The 18234-nt window shown below is 34.8% G+C and overlaps 1 protein-coding gene across 2 annotated transcripts; it reads right to left on the reverse strand.

Annotated features, from left to right (window-relative positions):
- Window positions 1–59: 59 nt before the first annotated feature.
- On the reverse strand, window positions 60–16613 carry casp (caspar). 2 transcript variants are annotated; one of them, XM_053758211.1, is made up of 16 exons: window positions 16460–16613; window positions 15955–16023; window positions 13118–13241; window positions 12397–12519; window positions 11617–11785; window positions 9963–10107; window positions 9238–9366; window positions 8410–8533; window positions 7662–7807; window positions 6870–7024; window positions 5540–5676; window positions 5027–5189; window positions 4521–4617; window positions 3778–3915; window positions 2794–2871; window positions 60–2395 (listed from the first exon to the last, which is right to left on the reverse strand). In XM_053758211.1, the coding sequence occupies exons 1-16, from the start codon at window positions 16496–16498 to the stop codon at window positions 2315–2317; spliced, it is 1917 nt and encodes a 638-aa protein (XP_053614186.1). In that variant the 5' UTR covers window positions 16499–16613; the 3' UTR covers window positions 60–2314. The 2 variants fall into 2 exon arrangements, with proteins under 2 accessions (XP_053614186.1, XP_053614187.1); XM_053758212.2 differs by lacking the exon at window positions 16460–16613 and adding an exon at window positions 16151–16333.
- Between the last annotated feature and the right edge of the window lie 1621 nt (window positions 16614–18234).

The following is an 18234-nucleotide window of genomic DNA, read 5'->3' on the forward strand; positions in this document are numbered from 1 at the left end:
TCATAGTAACTTTCACCATAAAATATAATATTTATGCTTAACGTAAATAAAAAAAAATAATCATTCTGTTATTTATTCGGGTACATAACTCCCTCGCGATACACTGTTACATCTCTGTGGTGTGAAAAATTACAAAGATCAAAAATGCGATTAGGAATCCCTAATAGTATAGGTGTGACACGGCAACCTTACCACGCTACTAAAACATAATTTCTTAAAATTACTATATAATCGAATTATATGAAATCCCGCATATAAATATTCGAACAAGTAAAAATGTTATCCGAATACAATAAAAATATTTTGACAGCCGGTAAGTGTTGCCATATCTGAACTGTACATTGCGACTGCGCACCTTTATACAGGCAACACTGAATAGCGACATTGAAACAAATAAACAACATAAATCGGTACATACGGAGTAATCAGAAACTTCAGTCATTCTTTAATTATAAGTAATTTACATTATATTAAGCTATAAACATTTAGATAAATATAAATGAAGAAAACATACAACGCTGCTCTAAATAATATTACACTTCGGCAAATTGAGATCGTATCTAACTCACAACGCTTCCATTTATTAAATATACATACAAATATACACATCAAGTAGACATATACCTTATATATCTGTTATTCATAAAATAAATAAAGCATATTTGAAGTTAAAGTAGTTTGTCTCTTTCTGTCAATACCAAATTTTGCAAAGTGCGATAGAGACAAGGCAATACTTTTATCATATTCCTTAATTCTTTTTATGAACTGGGATATTTCACAAGTAAATTTGACGCATGCGTGTAAACTGCAAGATCCATTATTGTAAAAAGTACCCAAACTTTACCACATAAGACTCATATTCACATGTATATTTATTTAAATGGAGGTTTAACGTAAGTCAGCTACTAGAATGCAGCATCTGGAATTGTGAACCGGCGCCGCTGGCCGTGGACAACACGTTGTGGGAAGATATTATACAATAAGGCTGCAATTAAATAATATCCTCATTGAATTATTAGACAAATTATGTTTAGAACACGATTACTTAACGAAAAGTGTATTTTTTTATTGTTACAATACGGATAAGCAGAAGTATATATAGAAATGTGTCCATGTACAGTCTGTTTATAAAGAGTAGAGAAAATAAAGAGCGAGCTGTGTCCTCTTGGCTGGCAACATTGTGGGTTTACCAATCAATCTTGATCATTCAGTACATTAGGTCAGTCTGGCACTCCTCCATTATATAATTTCTAATCTCCAAAAAAAGTATATAGGTTCCTTTTAGAAACAGACCCCTTCTGTACTATTATTGACAGACTGTATATAATTTTTTTCTCTCAAAATGGTATACGAATCCCGTTAGAAATAAGTAAACATTTACATACTGTATTTTTGGTCATCGTACGTAACAACGACAATCGTGTACTAAAATAAGCCAATATAAAAATGAAACCTATGTATATTTGCCTCTCGTTCTTACATATTAGGTTCCACTGTTGGATTTGCATTATTATTTCGTCATCAACATCCTAATAAGATTTAAGCTTTTAAATATAAATTAAAGCTAGAATGTTTTTGAGCTGATTTCAAGGGAGTAATATAATCTTGTATGTAAAATTTATTGCTTTCTCGGATTACCATTTACAAGTTGTGGTGTGAACAAATGGACAAAGGTTTTGGACGAACCGTTTTACCACTTCATCAAATCTAAAGGATATTATATTAAGGACAGATAACGAAGTATCTGTATCCCTAAAATATTTTCAATTATAATTCATTACACAAAACAATTTTTTGGTCGACATTTTAATAAGTTATAAGACCATATGATACAATATCGGAATAAGAAATAAACCGTAGAAGTAGTAAGAGAAGCAAATATGTTCACCCATAAATATTATTTTTTGGAAAAACTTCCAGAAAATATACATGTATTGTGACAAATATGAAACATGTCGCATTTTGTGTCTTAAAAATCACATATCAAATTAGTCTGACAAAGATCTAAATGCTTGAATGCATTATGTATATCGCCAGGATACTTGATGTATAAGAATGAACCTTACAACCACTAACTAAAGCACAAAATAGTTTGAACATCAACAAAGACATCAAATGTGACCGTCGGAAAATGCATAGTTTCAGTTCAAAATCATTTTAAAAACTTTAAAAGTAGATCAGCGTTTTATTCTTATTCTTGAAGGCAAATTTAAATCTTCATCAGATGTAGCATCGCGGCGTCATTGGAAATTGCACTTTATGTGTGAGGGGATAAGAGTTGGTATAGTGTCGCGGCGCGGGCGGCGGTGCCATTTCACCGCTCTTCAAGCATCACCGTCTCTTGCGGGTACAGTTTCAGGGCTTTCAGTGTACTGCTGTGAGATTCTGTCGTTAACTGGGAATAAATAATATAAAGAAATAAATATATATGGACAAAACACACAGATTAAATTAACCCAAAGAAAGATCGAAACATTTTTTTTAATACTAATTATACACCCAAGATATAACCAAGATAGAACAAGGTCAATCTAAAAGTCATTTTCCATTTTGACCTGACCGGGGATCAAACCCGGCATACAAGAAGTCATAGATTCTAAAGTTGATTGAAGATAGGCAAAAATATCCCAATTAATATTATAATGGCGAAAGTAATTTTGTTTTCACGCTTTATCTGCTCATCTGCAATCTTTTTGAAATGTTACGGAAAAGGACATAGGGTAACTTTCATCCCGGAATACACGTGGGCGTAGCCGCGGTCCAAAACCTGGTTATAATATAAATATGACTTACGTCTCTCCTAGGCCAGCTAGATATAACCTTGTAGTTCTCTTGTGGATAACCTTTTGACGCGAGGAAGTCTAATAATGCCTGGTGTGAAAAGAGAAATACAATTTTAAGATAATGTTAAAGTCATATGAACCAAAAGTTTACACTTTGATAACGAATTAAGAATATGGAGAGGGTAATGGCAAATCACTCCATTAATATTGCCCAAGGAAGTCGTTGTGTGTTACATTCAGAATGGCTATGATACTCAGTCGTGAGGAAACCAGTGATTACTGTGATCGTGGCAATGCTTTCCAAGATTGATAAAAATAAAATCAAACATTTTTTGTTTCGTCCAAATGCTACGTTTGTTCGATCATTACCAAATTCATTAGAACTTACCTAACCAGAGCACAGATTATTTTAAAGTCAGATATTAAAACTAATTCTTGTCTAATGTTAAAATTTTAAATATTGCAATGACAGTGCGACCGCTTCGGTCGAAACGCTCTGAAAACCACCCGTATACATGTATTTTTACGGTTTGGGCGGAGAACGTCAGGGATGCAAAATGTCAGTTCAGCGATTTGTCAGAAACCCATAATGCCAGGTGCTGCATAATGACAGATTCACGAAATGACAGAGTCGCATAATGACAGATTCACAGATCGTTTATTTGTTTGTATAAATCTACATAAATTTAACAAGCTAGTAACGTTATTATTAACAAAATTCTTTGTCAGGATAAATCCACATACATTTTCAAAAACTGAAATTAACAGTAAAATGGTGGATGATGGTGTCCTTTTAAAAAATACATAATACAAACAAATACAAATATTACTTACTATAATGCGAAAGTAACTCTGTTTTTAAATTAAAATCTGTCATTTTACTCATCTGTCATATCGCAAACCTGAGCATTTGCAAATCTGCAATATTTGCATTGTAACGTTCTTGGCCCACACCGAATACGAGTAATGAGTATTATCCAGCAGCGCAACTCACGGCGAGAGTGTCGGTGGGACGGAAGCGGCGCTCGAGACAGAGATGGTGCGGCGGCGGCAGGCGCACGCGGATGCGCGTCACGTCGTCCTCGCTCGCCGGCTCCGAGGGCACCCGCGCCGCCGCCACAGCACACATCGCCTGCACACAACATTCATTTATATATTTCAAGATTTTTAGACTATCGGCTAAACAAATAATGTAATAACAAAAATAGCAACTGATAGCCATTTACGTATACCAAATATCTTTTCACTTATACAGCTCGTGAGCCGCCTGAAACTAGATTTTAAGCTGATTAGATTTTTAAATTTCCTCCTGGAGGAGGATTCCTCCACAATTAATTTCGTTTTGCTCACGATCGTAAATAAAATCTCAAATTATATGCTCTAACGCAAAAAAATAAAATCTACATCTTATAAGTGCAGTGATTTAATTGGCCGAGATAAAAAGGCGCGTAAGTACATGGTATGAATATTAGAATACGTCATTGTAATATTGTTGTCAATTTCCTCGCAAGTGATTATAATTTATAATATTTTATTAGTATTCTTTGAGGATTAATATCTGAAAACATACACTTTATACAAAGTTTCGTCACAATGATCACTGAATGAATTCAACCGGAACCATGCAGAGATATGAGAGAGAGAGTCTAAACGCCACGAAGACCGTGATCAGCAAAAACAACGATTATTCAACCTGCCGATAATTACGATTTCATAAAATGATGATACAAATCTTACCTCTTTCCTAGCTTCTTCTAGTTGCCTTTCAGATTCTGCCCTTTCTAACTCTTGATTTCTTTCTAATTCTTGTTGTTTTTTAATTTCTTCTTTTGCTCTGTAAAATTAAAGACCCATAAAAAAAAATACATCAAGCGGTATACTCATTGATGAACAAAAATGATAATTAATCTAAAAGGCTTTATAGGGCTTTTAATTTAGTGCTCAAATTCCGCCCCATTGCATTAATTTTAATATCTCGCGCGCGATCGCGATATGGTTCAATTTAAATAGCAGATATTGATACGCACGTGCGACAACTCCTACCTGTACAATCATGGTATATAATCTCGAGTAAATCGATTATCGAATCAAATATGTATCGATACAGTACAGATACCCATACTACCTCATAGATGAACTTTATTCACCATTATTTTGTGGATGGACACGATGTGCTGTAGCAAAGTAGTTGTCAATGAAAAAAGGTTCCGGCTCAGCAAAAAATCACATTACAATACAGTTACCTGTCAGCCTCAAGGCTCAGCTGGTAAGCTTCATCTTGCTCCAACTTCACTCTTTGTCTTGCATCTCGCTCGCGCTCAACTCTTGCGTCCTCGTCTCTTTGCGACGCGAACCTTTCTAACGCTTCCATTAGTCCGCCTAGTAGCTCTGACACACCTACATTTCCTGTCAAATATAATTAATATGATGATTTTATTACGTATATACGGTCATCATAATAGTATGTTAGCACTTCATTTGTTGACGTCAAGCTGGATTGAATAAGAAAATAGCTTATAACATACGCGTTGATAAAGCAGTACCAATCCCACTTCTGATGAAAGTAGCATTTTGATTTCAAATTTGGAATCGTCCAATTTTATCAGTAAATTAGAACATTGCAAAATTATCGCATTCAGAATAGAAAGAACAATATAAAATATCTCCTTTTATCTTATTTTCAAGGTTGATTTCAGTCGAGTCTTGTCAGTTGTTTTCATTGTAGATCTGAAAATAATCAAAATGTTTCGACTTACCATTAATAACGGAATAAATCTCAGTATTAGACCGCACTCGCATTATGATGACTAGCGCCGGTAGTCTGTCCATGGGGATACTCCGTATTGTCATACTCGCTACGGGACCCAGAGCATTCGCCACGGACGTTAGTAACCTAAATAATTAAAAAAAAATCGTCAGCAAATATAATTTATATGTGTTGTCCGGGTCTTCGCTCCCGTGGGAATTTTGAGATAAAATATAGGCTATAGAAATCTTGGACAATGTACCTTTCCAATAGTGAAAGAATTTTTGAAATTGGTTCGGTAGTTTCGGAGAATATCCGCCTCAACATACAAATTCACGAACCCACAAACTCACTCTTTATAATAATAGTACAGATTATTAGTCACAGTTACAGACTGTCAAGTGAAGAAAATAAATGCGCCGCTGTCTCCTGTTAACTGGCAACACCAGGTTGCAATGGCAAAAAAATGAAGTTAAAAATCAGTTTCATTCACTTTTTCGACAGACTGTACAGATATCAATCAACTAAAACATGATAAAATTTAACATCATTCATTCAACATAATTTTTTAAATTACATATTTAACTATTTTTTCAATTTCATTCAAGTATATTAGAAATGCATTTTGACTCCATCTATCTAATCGGGACGTCATATCACATCACTGTCATACAAGCTTGATATTTTTTGGTTTTGTCATTAGAAAAAGTATCTGATTTGACTAGTTAGAAACTAGTCAATTGTAAATGGATAATGGCACAAAATAAACATAATTTATTTATTTTATTTCCGAGGGTCTTACAGAGAATTATAGGGTAAACTTAATATATGTTTAAATATATAAAACTAAGTTAATTACAAGACTTCGCCTATTACGCCTTTTGATAACAATACATATAATTATATACACTTGGAAAAACTGACTAAATGCGGAACAAATACTATTGAAAACTTAAACCTTCTGAGTTACAATTGGAGAAGCTATTGGCAAAACGTTTAGTTGTTAAATGTATAAATATATTTTTTTTGTTTTATGTTTTAACTTTTAGTATATAAGTACTTTTGTATTCGCGGAAGACCAGCGTCCCGATTCACGCCAGGACACAATGTTGAGCGAAATCCATTTTGGTGCAAATTGTATTATTGTAAAGTGTTATTTATATGCATGTACCAAATGAAAAACATTTTTTCTTTCGTTCTTTCTTTCTTTCAATTCATTTACTTTAATAACACTATATCACTAATTATTTATTATTATAATGTACTATCAGTTCAACATTTTTTACCCATCACAAAAAGTGCACAACGCTGCTAAAGATGTTTTCACTTCAAAAACTTACATGTTATTATTATCGGGGTGCGTGAGGTCCCAGCCGTAGACTATGAAGTTGGTGGCGAGCGTCTGCAGCACCGCCTCGCAGCCCAGCAGCTGTGCGCAGAACACGTTCGACAGCACCGATTGCTCGTGGTGCAAATATAGCCCCAGCAGTTTCCTCTGGACAAGGAAATTTTTGTTAAAAATATAGTTTATGCTCAAGGTTATGCTAATGTTTTTATATTAGAAACACACTATTCATATGAATATGAGGTTTTATATGAATACTAGCTGAGCTCCGGGACACGCTCCCGTGAGAATTTCGGAATAAAAAGCACCCTATGTGTTATGACAAGTTATATTCTACCCGTGTACCATGTGTCTTTTAAGCAATTTTTGTTTTAAATGGCATTCCTTCATTAACTTTAAATCACTGTAAAATGATCTAGTTGCAATCCTACTTCCTACTAATATTATAAATGCAAAAGTTTGTGAGGATGTGTGTGTGTGTGTGTATATGTATGTGTGTTACTTTTTCATGCAAAATCTATTTTTTGGTTAGAATATAACCTGGAATAACACATAGGGAGTACCCTATAAAAAGTATTTTATCCCGTCATCTAGTGATTCTAAAAATTCTTATCATATTTTTTTAATTCCTTGCAAATTACAAACCTTAGCAAATTAACTCTAACCCTTTTTAACATATCTAGGACAACTCCATATCGTCACGTGGACGTCGTAGGAGGCGACTAAGGGACACAAAGCCTAGGCAACAATAGCATTCCCAAGGAGCTTCGCAACATACAGAACATACCTCTTTAGCGGGTTTGAGACAGGCCTCCTTGATGGCGTCCTGTAGAGTGCCCTCGAAGAAGTTGGGCGTGTTGGGGCCGTAGCGCGCGCGGAACCGCGCTGCGAACTCTATGCAGCCCAGCGCCTCGTCCTCCACGTGCTCTGACACTGAAGCATTCATGTTTGGCTTACTAACGAGAACATGTCTCTCTTCTTAGCGTACCTCGGGGATATTCTGGGCTGTGACGCCCCGAAGCCCGAGGTACGCTTAAAAATATACTAGCTATTTACCCACAGCTTCGACTGCGTAAATTTCTCATGGGAATAGTAATTTTTCCGGGATGATAGGTATCCTATATCGTTCTTCACACTTCAAACTACATCTAAGCAAATTTTTAAGAATATTGGTTGAGTTCACCGAGACTGAAAAGTAACATATAAACTTACTTCCGCATTTTACGGGCACATATGTTGAGCGAAGGCCATTTTGGTGCATAATATTGTGTAAATTTTATGTAATTTTAATTATGACATTAATGTTGCCAAATAGACAATTTTTCTTTCTTTCTCTCATTTTACAATATTAGTTAGGATAATTTCGAAGATTGTGTTTTTTACTATCTGTTATTATAGCGGCAACACAAATATCATTTGTGAAAATTTCAATTGTCTAACTTTCACGGTTATACAGAGCGGAGTCTTAGTAATAGGGTCTCGTTTTAACCTTTGGGTACAGAACCCTAAAAAAATGTATAGATATGTATAGTTACTTAGCGGCCGCAACCGCTCCGTGTTCAGATCCACAAACATGTCGTCATCTGCGGTGAACACGTCCGCCGGGTCCTCCACCTCCTCCACGGAACTGTTCTCGCTGTCCGAACTCTCTACTATTATCTGTGGACAATTTCACACATCCATACTAATATTATAAAGAGAAAAGATTTGTATTTTTGTTTGTAACTAATAAACTCTGGGCCGAATTTGATTATATTTGGCACAGAGATAGACGAAACCTTCAGAAGGCAACTTTTTTATTATTCTGGTTTTATGCGAACGAAGCCGGGAAGGGCCGCTAGTTTTAAAAACTGGGAAAAAAAAATAAAAAAAATAGTTTGAGGATTGTTTTTTTTAAATATGCCATCCATGCATACAGCTGATATCAAAACAAAAGATGAATTTTTTACTGATATTGATTGATGTAACGTCAAAAGAAAAATTATAAAAAAGAAAGAAACAGGCCGCAATAATATTTTAACTCCTATTCCAAATAGGTAGATTTTCTTTGAAAATTTCGCTAATTTATGAACTTCATTTATAATTATTTTGTGCCTGCATAATCAGCCGATTATCGAGAATCGAGAGAATAAATAAGCAATTGTTATGTAGTAGCCGGGCACCGGTGTGTAGACATGGGAAAGAAAATCTCCTATGGCAATACAGGTTAGACTAGCAGCAATTAATTACATCCTCATACACGCCCAAACTTAAGTAGGTGTGAAAATAATTATTACATAATTTTCTGCACTTCAATCTCGACGTGTTTTTGTTCTGTGGCCGAGTTGTAAGACTGTAAGTCACGACCAATTTATGAAACTCACCCTCTTGTATTTCTCCTGCCTGGCGGGCGCGGCGCGCTTGACTGAGAGCTCGTGCTGCGGCAGGTCGAGGCCCACCATCGCCAGCACCGTGTCGTCCAGACCCGTCACGGTGGGCCACCCGGTCCATTGCTTTAAAAAATATTAATGTAAGAACTTAATTAATTTTGGTAAATTTATTTTCAGTTCAGTCCAAACAAACAGTTTCACACTAAATCTATATGAAAATCTTTAACACAAAGTTTAAGTAAATGTGAAGTTAACATCGTTAAATCACAGAAAGGTGTTGAGAAAGACCAAACTATCATAGTGTACAAAAAAAATAATGGAAATTATTACATTTGCAATTAAATAAGTACATATACAATGGTTTGTATCTTATTTATTCAATGATATTTGTACTTATAGACAAACTTCAGTGATTTATTGTCATTATTATAACATATTATATTTCGTGTCAATTACAACCTTGACGTTGGCAAAATCATCGTTTTGGCGAACGATGGAGCCACGAAATAAAAAAAAAAAATTAACAGTTCGCCAGGAAGTTGTATGGAAATGTTCTATGTCATTTGGTTATTGGTATAACCGAGCTGGTGCCCGTAGTCTTTACATTTCTGGGTCTGTGTCACCGGCCATTTACACATCCCCACTTCTGGAGCATAGAGTGTGTAAAAATATGGACTATGACCAGTAACCAAAAATAATTACTTCTTAGTGTAACATACCTGATGCCTGGCAGGAATATCCGTTAGCGAGTACATGTCGTTCTTGACTTCTTGCACGGTTTTGGTGCCGGGGTATGTGAGGGTGTACTCTTTATCGTTATGTCTTACATGGAGTACGTATGTTGTTGTTAGACGCTCTGCAACTCTGTAAGGGAAAAGTTAGAGACATTAAAAAAATAATTCACGTAGAATATCAATCGCGATAAAAACTCCAGCTTCGTTTCTTTTCATTTCCAAGATTTTTGACGAATGTAATTTTGACGATGGCAACATTGGTGGTTCAGTTTTGTTACAAGAACTATTGTCGATAATGAAATTATTAGTGGTGCAGTTTATTTCAAGAATTGTTGCATATGCATTCAGTGTGCACCGGTTTCAAATTATTCAAGTCACTTTCCCTCATCTCAGCATGTTAAGTACATTATCTGCTGTGATGACTCGAAGGCCGGTGTATGATAAAAATTTAATTTATATATAGGTCTACGTAATATTAATTTGCGTGTATAGTCAACAGCACATCGAGTTACGCTGCATGAACTTCTATGGCGCGCTAATAGCGGCGAGTTTGCAATGAATTTGGTTAAGTTGGTTCGTGAAATAATAAACAATCGTTTTCTTCTTCATGAAGCAGATGACGCTACTGTGCATAAAAACGTGACTATTGTTTTTGAACAATCACACGAGTATCACCGCGGTTCACAAATATATTAATCCGGTATTATGTATGAGAAATCTAGTTTACAGTGTTTGGTTTTTGGTATAATAGTATCTGCAAAACTAATTAACACTAAGTCGTTACGACAAATACAGTTGGGTAAAATACTAACATATTAAAGTAGTGGTAACATGGTGTTAATGAGTTGAACAAGCTTTGAAACTATCATCCTAAAGATATACAGGTCGTAACAGCAACATAAATTGTTAGTTTATATTGCTGATGCGTGTTAAAATAATTACTTTTATTGGCCCGAAGATCGATATTGTGTGGGATACTAACTCGGTGTTATTATTTATATTATTTTTAACTCCTACACAAAAAGTTATTTAATATCATGGATTTAGCATGTAGACAAAAAAATTCCCAGTGATTACATAGTCACCCTGTATGGGATGTACATCTAAGACCCCGAGGATCAAAGTACATCTTGACTTGATTGAGGGTCAAACCCGGATAAAAAAAAGGATCAGATCAGTCGGTGTTAGATTAAAAATAAAAACAAATCAAAGTACCTTTCAAAAATTAAATATTAATGGTTGAAGATAACCACATGTGTTTATTAATATTTTTATATCTACGATTTGATTCTAATTTAATTTAGTTTAACATAAGTGGTGCGTAGTGCCGCAATCTAGTTACATAGTTATAAATTTAGTTTTTAAGTATGGTACCCGCAGAAAACCAGCGTCATGGCCCAGCCACGACACACTGAGTGGGGGCCCACTTTGGTGCATGTTTTAATTCCGGATTTTATTGTCAACTTAGTTTTAACTGTCATTATGTACCAAATAAACTATTTTTCTTTCTTATACAAGATTTTGAAATGAAATTTATCTGGATGAGCACTATTATATGAATACAAACGAGCTAAGTTCAAGTTGCCTGCAACAGAATTTTACGACTACCGCCATCTAGCGGTCTGGGATTAAAACTCACTCGTCGTCGAGCAGTTGGTCCGCAGCTTTCAGCCGCAGCACGGCGTTGGGTGGCAGCCCCAGACTGGCCAGCGGGGCAGAGGGCGTGGCCCGGGAGCCCCCCAGTCCGGATATCTGTTGTCTGCACACGGGTATACCGCACACTGACTGTAGTCTTTTCTTTAAATCACCTGTTTGAAAATGGAACTATATCAGTGCCAGTTTTTGAAAAAAAAAAAAAAAGATAAACGGGTCATAGCTAAAAACTTTTTCAAAGCCAAGATGTAAATCATACATGAATTTACATAGTTAAAAGTTGAGAGCTAATCTAAAGTTGTAACCCATCAGTGAGTTGTTGTATCTTTATTAGCTTACAGGTGACGGATATACAATCTTAAATTTCTAGTATACGCCTTCTTGTTTCAATCCTCAAAAATTTTGCTAAAATATTTTAAGTTACACTAGCCATTTAAGTCATTTTGACGTGTTCCCGGCTCGGAACAGGATCACTTCATAACCTTTCGTGGATTTCGTACAAGGTGACTAAGGAATATAAAGTGATAGAACTTTGTTTCTAACGCCTGTCTGACTTCAACCAACTTTGGGCATTCTCAAAGCCGTTTGATGTCAAGCAGACGGCCGGTCATAAAATCAGAGCATTTTCAAAATGTATATGTGAACCTCGGCTTGTCATACATATATTCAATTAGAAAGGTCTTGATTGAGAAGTGAAATGGATTTGGCAGCTACAATATAAATACTAAATACTACACTAAAAACAGTTGATGAAAAGTGTACATACTGACTGTGGCTACCCCGGACATTTTGATTTCGTGCATCTTATTGTTATAGTGGACTTGCAGCTCTACCATATCCGAAGAATTAACCCTAGGCGATGAGGTGGAAGCTTGATTACTGTCTCGATCTGCAAACATTATCAAATCTATATTACAAATGAAGAAGTACTAGACAAGATCAAAGAAAGAAGAAAGTTATTGAAAGCAATAGAGAGAAGGTACATGGATATAGAGGACGAGAAGGGCTTAGAGATGGATGGATTGTGTCAGGGAGGATATGAAGTTACTAGGGGTGAATCCAAATATGGCAAAAGATAGAGAATTGTGGAGGGAACAGACATTTTGCGCCGACCCCAGATGATGGGACAAGGTAAGGCAAATGAAACCTTGTCCTATATATAATAGCGAAAGATAATATAAAAATATTTTATGATACATTCATGCTGAAACTATATTTTAGTTAGATTTTGATGTCACTAGATCCTAGTGCCTATGATATATGCTCGGCCTAGGTTAGGTACTAGCGGATTGGACACTCCATTACCTGTTTACAATTTCAGTAGGAATCAATTTATACAAGAGCATTAGTATAATGTAATTTAGCGTTCTTTTGTTTTGCTGAAACGGTCTATTGTGTTACTGTCCAAATAGTGCTATTTTATAATTGAAACTAAATAAATTTAAAATGAATTTCATACTTCAGCTACAGGGGGCACGAGGTCTTACCAGGTGGGTGAGTTTTTGGAGTTATCACAGATATATCGTCGTCGATCATCTCGACGTCGTGAGTGTCGTCCGCGGCCGGCGCCGACCTGTTGCCGTCCTGCGGCATCACTCGGTTGATGGCGGCCTGAGAGAACACACATGTTATTTTATCTAATATTTCTTTGGTCACAGAACTATTGGAATGTCTTCTTCCGATTATACTACTATTAATACATATGTGTATTTTAATTTTTCCGAAAACAAAAAAGTTATAATATTAAAGTTTATTAGATTTTATTATTTTATCGTCGACCTCGGTGGCGTAGTGTTAAAGTTCTTGCCACTGAACCGAGAGGTCCCGGGTTCGATTCCCGGTCGGGTCATGATGGAAAATGGTCTTTTTCTGATTGGCCCGGGTCTTGGCTGTTTATCTATATATGTATTTGTTATAAAATATAGTATCGTTGAGTTAGTATCCCATGACATAAGTCTCGAATTTACTTTGGGGCTAGCTCAATCTGTGTGATTCGTCCTAATATATCTATTTATATTATATTTGGTTAGTCCTCAGTAATCTAAATAATAGCAAATTAATTTTTTCATGTTTTTAAAAAATATATCAGACACAAATGATTACTCTTTTAGATCCCTTGGGCCATGTTGGGGTCATTCATCTACATCAGAAATGTTCTCATGTTAGTAGATCATGATTATTGCGTGTGGGTGATCGATCACACACTTTCTTGGCAATGTTAATGCAGTACTTTGCATAAAATGTTTGATCAGTCATTCCCAAGACTATGAAAATATTAATTCTTAAGTTAATTTGTCATAATCACATTCATTTATGCAGTTACAATTGTATTGAAAATATCAATAGAATCACAAAATTTTATCAAATTAAATGACTAAGAGATTTGTTGTCATAGCCAATTACTTAATGCCGATTTAACTCTGCTACAGCTGTATACTTTTATCACTATTACAGATATTTAAATTATATCTTATCATCTATACTATTATTATAAAGAGGTAAGCGTTTGTGAGTTTGCATGTTTGAGGCGGGTAATCTCCGAAACTACCCAACCAATTTCAAAAATTCTTTCACCATTAGAAAGGTACATTATCTAACAATGCTATAGGCTATATTTTATCTCAAAATTCCCACGGGAGCGTAGCCCCGGGCAACATCTAGTTACAAATAAATTGCTGTGAGTATTAAAAATCTTCAGAATAGTTTGGTCTAGTTGCATAATATCATGTTCATTCATTTCTTGGTTACCTACTATTATTGCAGAATTTTATTCAAACAATAAACAAAACAAAAAGTATGAAAATCTTGTCAATTTTCTTGGATAAAAAAAAAAAAATTTACTATGAACCCATAGTTGGTGGCAATGAGGTCAGAAAATTGTAAATAATATGTATGATAATTTAAAGACTGTAACAATGCCACTTTTCACTAAGATATTACTCAATTGTGACATCATATTAGAGTATCATTTAGTATTAGTATTAGAGCTTTTTGGATGAGTCCAAAAATGTTATTTTTGTCATATCTTTGAAGGCATATAAATGTATACCTTTGAATACTCACCAAAATAAAAATTTGTCATCTATCCTATTATACAACAAAACCTTCCTAAGGAATCACACTATCTATGTATATTGGTGAAAACCGTGAGTGAAAATCCATGCAGTTGTCTTATGTATAAGTACTTTGATTATGACATTCGTAATGATCAATTAATATTATATTAATACTATCAAAGTATATCAGAAATGCCCACTGTCATTTATTAAATTCTTGACTATTATGTAATTATTACATGCACAGTAAATTTTCCAAGGGAACAGTTATTTTTCGAGGATGAAAGGTACCCCATGTCCTTCTCCACACTTCAAACTAACATCTATGCAAAACTTCAAGAAGATTGGATGAGTAAATAGAGCCTGAAGGGGTAACAAACAAACAAAGTTACTTTTGCATTTATAATATTAGTTAGGACATTTTCTCTAATGATATGTATATTCATACTCCATACCAATATTAAAAATGTTAAAGTGTGTTTACTTATTTGTTTGTCCCAGGTCATGAGTAGACATTCTTGTCTTTCCACATCATTTCATTTTTCACTATATTTTCTATCAACTATACTATAGATGACAAAAAACGGAGTGTGAGGTGCCAGTGGCAACAGCTAGTATGTTCATAAAGGAAGACTATGAGATATGTGGAAATGGAAACTATGAGTGGAAAACTACAGAATATTATGCCAAGGTTATTTTTAACATCTATCATGTCATTGGTAAACACATTTTATAATGTATTTCACACAACAATTTGTGGTAAATATGCAGGACTTGAATATATCATTTTTATTATCACTTCGGAAAGAAACAAAGTTAAGATTTAGGTCCATTATTGGACAAGAAATTGGATGAGTGAAATGTTGCATTGTAATGCTATGTGTTGCTATGAAACGGTGCAGGCAAGAGTGAAGCTTTTTAATAGAAAAAGGAATGTGAAAATTATAATTGATTTGAAGATGCCACCTATTTATTACTAGGGGAAATACTGGATAATTTTTACCATTGCTGTGACAAAAAGATTTATCACAGCAATGGTAAGAATAGATCTATTGTAGGACCAAGGTATAAATTTTTTTTTGAACCAATAGGTTGAATGAGTACGTTAATCATAAAAGACTAGTCATCAAGTTCATAACATTAAAATTTCATGTTACAGAAACTAACAAATACTTTAAATTGATGCTTTAATATGATGTAAATTTAAACAAATTTTCATAACAAAGGATTGCAGGAATAACTACGTGCATAATACGTTTTTTACTTACAAGCAAGTCCCAGTTAGCTTCATCTAAGTGGTATATAGCCTCAGCCACATCTTCTATCGCCGTTATACCCTAAAGCAAAACAAAAGAGTAATTTCATATTTCAAATTACAGATTAATTATTACACATCAAGCTTCGTCAACGCCTTTAAAGGAAAATGTATAAGATTGATACGCAATTAACTTGAACACATTTTACCTTGTAACGTAGAAACTACGATTCAAATTATCATTGTCTAGGTACAAAGGAAAAGGTATCGATAATCATTTTTACACAACATTTGTGGGTTTATCGTGTATGTTATGGACACAAAATTAAAAAGAAATGATTCGTTTGACTACGTTTTAGCGCAAAAACTAAAGTTTCCTTTTGTAAGCAGTAGCAACAAAGAGATAAAAAGGAATTCCTAGTCACTGTTGTTGTTAAAATCATAACCTTCAAGTAATGGAAAGCAAATAGTTCAGAGTGTGTTTAATACTTCAGTTTGAAAATAAATATCTTTATTACCTGAAAGTTTGCTAAAATTTCCTCTCTGTTCTCTGCCATCCTGATAATATTGAGCTCAAAAATTACTAGTATGACATTTAGATTGCAGACAAATCACTCACTCAACTCAAACATTGGTTGAGTTGAGCATAGAGTTTTTTTTGGTTTAGTTTATCCATAAGGAAAGGCAAAGGAATCTAAGCCCATACAGCCATTTGGGCATAGAGTACAATAGACGAAGAATAGAGAGAAAAGTAACATATATTATTTTTTATTATGTTCGTTTAAATCCCTTCGTTTAAATTCCTTTGGGCGTAAAATTGGATCGTGTATCCAATTTTACGCCCAATTTGATGATTTGACAATCAAATTGGAGCGTGTGGACGGAATATGAAATTCAAGGTCATTGGGTGGTCAGTATAGCCCGATTTAGGCTTGGCCAGTCAAATACTGAAATTGGTGATATAGTTGTGTACGTGTGGATGGACGATCAGATTGTACCCAATTAAATCGGCAATCAAATTGGGCAATCAGATTGTGTCCTGTGGAAGGGGTTTTAGGTATTATGGTTTTTGACGTGGCTTTTATACTAACGCCATCTATTGTCTAATACTTAAACTATTACATAGTTTACCACCTACCTTGTACATACATACATACATAGTTCACCTACTATGTATGTATGTATCTATGAAATAACGACATCTAGTACTGACAAGCAGATTAGTAAACATGAGTATAATTAATTCTATTCCACGTTTTTGTTCGTTGTCAGCTACACACATCACCGAACTCGGATGCCGCCTACGGAATGCACGAACATTTTGTAGTTTGTATGAGAGCTTTTATTTACCGTAATGAAAAACCAGCAATGTATTCTGGCCAAAGTTTGGGGAACTGTTCAGCGACAGTGTATAGCCGACTTTTTATAGAGTCATAATAAAATAATAATATTTCTCGTATTCATATTCGAAATATCATCAAAATCGTCCCAGTAGTAAGTCGGATGACCTAGGCACTCAAAATCCCAAGCCCAGACTAACTATAAGTTTTATATTTTTAGTTTAGTGCAGAGTCTTTGGATGCCTTTACTTTTTTGTATACTTTACTTTTCTTGTAAGGTTTTAGCCAAAGTCCTTTATATTTAGATTTCTTTATATGTATATGGATATATTTATTAATTTAAATAAAATAGTGCATAGGTAATTAATTAATACAATTGGACGCAGACTGACTAATTACAATGGTATATATACGGAGACTCGTAACTAGAACGGTAATTAACGTAGAAAGCTAAAGAGCTTTGGTATGTAAGTAGTAGGTACCTGGCCTGGTAAAGTATATACCTAAGTAGGTAGTTTGAAAGTCTGAGGTTTTGACTACCGCTCTAGATGGTACCTGGTTCAAAGAATATCCAGTCCATTGCCGAAGGAAAGAACCGCAGAGAGGTAACAGCGAGCGTTATAGCACTTTTGCACCAGGTACAAATAGCCGCACATCAGCTTACCCAAAAACATCGCATAATCACCTCTATTTTACCATCGCATAGAGTTCCATGAAACGTAACTTGATACCATTCGAGGTGGCATTTTTGTTTATTTTATTTAATTACTAGTTTCGTAACTTGTGTCATTTTTTAATTTTGTATGAGTAAATGACAAAATATAACTAAATATTATCATAAGCAGCAGCTAAGTGTACCTAGTAGTTCCTTGGATAGTTGGGTAAGAGAGGATTTCCTGAAATTCCTAAGGGAACGGGATAAACGGGATTCACGCGCGTAACTAGCGGGCAAA

This window comes from Plodia interpunctella, chromosome 18 (genome assembly GCF_027563975.2).
Source record: "Plodia interpunctella isolate USDA-ARS_2022_Savannah chromosome 18, ilPloInte3.2, whole genome shotgun sequence".
In the NCBI taxonomy this organism is placed as follows: Eukaryota; Metazoa; Arthropoda; class Insecta; order Lepidoptera; family Pyralidae; genus Plodia; species Plodia interpunctella.